The sequence below is a fragment of the Vigna radiata genome, chromosome 5 (assembly GCF_000741045.1).
Source record: "Vigna radiata var. radiata cultivar VC1973A chromosome 5, Vradiata_ver6, whole genome shotgun sequence".
In the NCBI taxonomy this organism is placed as follows: Eukaryota; Viridiplantae; Streptophyta; class Magnoliopsida; order Fabales; family Fabaceae; genus Vigna; species Vigna radiata.
In genome coordinates, this window is record NC_028355.1 from 19,218,576 (window position 1) to 19,222,419 (window position 3,844).

General features: G+C 26.5%; 1 protein-coding gene across 1 annotated transcript; it reads left to right on the forward strand.

Annotated features, from left to right (window-relative positions):
* The first annotated feature begins 2,393 nt into the window (after positions 1 to 2,393).
* LOC106761407 lies at positions 2,394 to 2,880 on the forward strand. Its single transcript, XM_014644958.2, has one exon. The coding sequence runs from the start codon at positions 2,503 to 2,505 to the stop codon at positions 2,713 to 2,715; it is 213 nt and encodes a 70-aa protein (XP_014500444.1). The 5' UTR covers positions 2,394 to 2,502; the 3' UTR covers positions 2,716 to 2,880.
* Positions 2,881 to 3,844: the final 964 nt, after the last annotated feature.

A 3,844-nucleotide genomic window follows, 5' to 3' on the forward strand; every position in this document is an offset into this window, starting at 1 on the left:
TTCAAAATCCTATTAAGATTTAACCGAATTTCAAAATTTAGGAAATCCCTTAATCAGAAATCCAGTTGAGAGATTTATTAGATTTCAAATCTAGTTTTAAATTCAGTTTACAACTAAAATTTGATAAACCTTTAATTGGATTTCAAAATCTAGTGAACCTTAATTCTTCAAATTCACATATATCTTTCATTTCTAAGTTACCTTATACTAATTATTTTAAACGAAATGTAAACCAACATTTTTAAAAGAATAGAAAGAAATATGTACCTGAAGTGGTGTTTGGTGCAAGGATGAACAAACGAAAGTTGTTGTGACGAAATCAACAAGAGCAAAGTGTTGGTGCAAGAGGGAGAGCAAAGTGGGAAGGAGGTGCGACACTAGGTTTACACAAACAAATGTAAGAGTAAAAGTGGAGTAATAGTATAGTAAAAGAGGATGGGTGTGGATAGGTAGGTGAGAATAATTATAGGAGAAAAAAAAGTTTTTTACTCTTGTCAGAAGACTACTTTTGTTATTAATAGAAAATTTGGAGTTGCAGGAAGAATAACTCCTTTTAAATAAGAACCGAAAGTTTGTTTTCAATACCACTTTCTTTGCAGGTCTATCTCAATTTGATTTTTGGACTATCAAGTTATTATATGAGAATGATATGATTTGATGAATTAATCTAATTTTCACGCCAAGCGTGTTAGTTAAAGAATTCACATCCCTAAATCATGCACGATTTTAATTTTCTATTTTCTTCCTTCAAACTTCTTACAAAGATAGTTTTATTAATTATGTTTTTAATATTTGTGTACACCATTGACGTAGATTGATGCTTAAACAAGAGAGCGAAAGAAAGAAAAAAGTGAACAATTGAGAAAAAGAGCATCGAAAATTTGTAAAATACGTGATTGATATAATAAAGTATTTGTTATGGTATATATTTAAAAAGTTAAATTATCAAATGATTTTTTAAAACTAATTTGATATAAAAAGGATTTTTTAAATATAAATTAGAATTAAAAAAGTCAAATAAAAATAAAAGTTTATTATCAAATTTTAATAAATAAAAAAATATATTTCAAATAAATTAATTTAAGAAATATAAATTTAAATTAATTACTTTTAATTTGTTTATTATTTTAAGTATATTATTATATCATAATTGGAAATGTGAATGTTTTATGTACGTATAATTGATTACCTTCTCAACATAATTGATATATACATGAACATTAACAAAAGATTTATGACAGAAACAATTATGTGGGTGAATAGGATTAATTATATTGAATTCGTATAAAGATACAAATGAAGTTTTAATTGCCTTTTTATGTTGTATGACTTCATTTTTCTTACCTTTCTTCGCATCGCTTTTTGCTGTGGTTGTTTCCAACAAAATAAGGCTTAGAAATGAGTCTTATAATTTATGTTCAGTAATTTGCACGATGACAAATCTATGATGAATTTATTGGTTAGAAATAATAAAAATAATAATTAAATATATTTTTCATCTTTAAATTATTAACAAAAAATATATTTTGTTCCTGTTTTTATCACTAATTATGTTTTATACTTATAAATTTTAGTGAACCCATTAAATTTATCTTAAAAGTTGATATGATCTTATTATTTTTGTTCTAGTCGATAGGTCCGTAAAATGTCCCATAGGTATATTTTCTGTTTGATGAAAATGTAATATATCCTTAAATTTATTAAATAAAGACTTAAACGTAAAGAACCACGAGGTTACATTACTTTTCAATTATTTTTAGTACAAAATAAATGAAATTACTTTTTTATTTATCGCGTACGATAAATTTAAATTCACATGTTAAAACAGAAAAAGGCTAGTTAAGTTAGGTAATGGAATATGCATATATAAATTTCAATATATAATGTTCCAATCTCCATAATCATCATATATTTTTGAAATATTAGTCATTTTAGAATCTTAATTATTACAATTTTATCTTTAAAAAAGATATTCTGATAATAAAAAACAAATATAAACTATTTCGATTAGTAATCGATGTATTAAGTGTAGTAGAAACATATAAAATTATAACTTATTTTTCTTAAAGTAACACCGAATATATTTTCAGAAATATATTTGTAAAATCTTTTTGTAGAAAGAAATCAAATTGATTAGTTTTTGCCATTTTTAAAAATAAAAAGGTGTTTCAAATAGCAATAAAGGAATAGGATATTGGAAACGATGGGAAGAATCTTAAGAAGTGAAGAAAACTTCTCCTTAAAGAAAAGTAACGGGAGATTCAAGGATGCGCTAACAAGTTATGCTCTGGATTGCATCAACATGCAAGGCAGTTGATGCTATGTTTTTGGTTTTAAATGATACCTTTCTTCCTTCCTTGAATAGATGAGAATCATTGTTGAGTTTCCTATTTAACAACCCTGGCTTACAAACGAACTCATCAGGTTCACTGAGTTGATAGAAAAGTGAGAGATTAGTGAAGCGGTGATAAATATCTAAAAGAAGTTGGTAGATTTGTTGTGATGGCAGCAGATTGGGGTCCAGTGGTGATATCAGTGGTGCTGTTTGTGCTGTTAAGTCCAGGGCTACTGTTTCAGCTTCCAGCCAAAGGCAAAGTGGTGGCTTTTGGGAGCATGCAAACTAGTGGTCTATCTATCTTAGTCCACACCATCATCTTCTTTGGACTCATCACCATCTTTCTACTTGCCATTGGCATCCACATTTACTCTGGATAATCAATCATCCACTGCTAATCTCCCACCATATGTTTTCCTTTTCTCTATGATTTCTCTTTTCCTTTTTCTCCTTTCTTTACTCTGCTTTCAATTGTTTTCTCCTCATGTAACCCTTAAGATGTCATCAAGGATTCATGGCTTAATTTAATTTCTTCTTTCATTTTATCTTCGTCTATGTGCTTTTACCCATGCAACAATTTTTTTTTTTATTTAAATACAATACATATGATATGTACGTTTTAATTGATAAAAAACATATAGTGTTCTTATGTAATTACAACCATTTAATACACGTTGTAAGTATTTGAAACAATAACAAAACAAAATGAACCCAAACGTTGTCTAAGAATAAAACTGAAATGTAAGTTCTAAAATAAAACTTATTAAATTGAAATGAAATCAATTTACAAAAATTTATAAATCATGAACTTTAAAGTTCATGATTTATAAATTATACCATAATTATACCTACATTTTATTTATAAAAAAAATAAAATTTTAATATAATTAGAATAACTTTTATACATCATGTTTGAGTGAATGTTATATGTATTATTTAAGGTTCTACTAATGTGATTTTAAAGATTTTCAAATATTTTTGTTGTAAATCACATTTCTAGATACGGTGAAATTTCAATTTCATCCAAAATAATTTCATTCAAGAAACCGTGACATATAATTGATATGTGTGGATAACTGACATGAAAGATAAATTCTAACTTTATAAAGGGATATTTACCTTTACTCTTATTTATTATCATTGTGCAACATAGAGATATCTAAGTAAATTCTCGATTAAAAGGAATCAAGTCCATTCTTAGAATAAACATTCTATAAATAATGTTTACCTATAATGACAATAGTAAAAATAATATTTATATCAAATCATTGACCTTCAATAATAGAATTCCTTAATCTATGAAAATACTGTGATCTCACATGCGGATATATGTAAGCTGATCAACCAAAAAACAGAAGGTTGTTAAGCTTGTTTCTCGCCGAGATTAGTAAGGTTGTGTCTTTTGAGGAGCTATACAAAATGTACTTTGTTCTGTATAACAACAATTAGAACTAAATGAAGAAATTAAAGATTAAGAGTTTCGATGTGAATTATTTTTAAGTTCAAGCA

Bases quoted from the DNA above. Each gene is read 5' to 3' on its own strand.
- LOC106761407 (XM_014644958.2), top strand. From the start codon at position 2,503: ATGGCAGCAGATTGGGGTCCAGTGGTGATATCAGTGGTGCTGTTTGTG.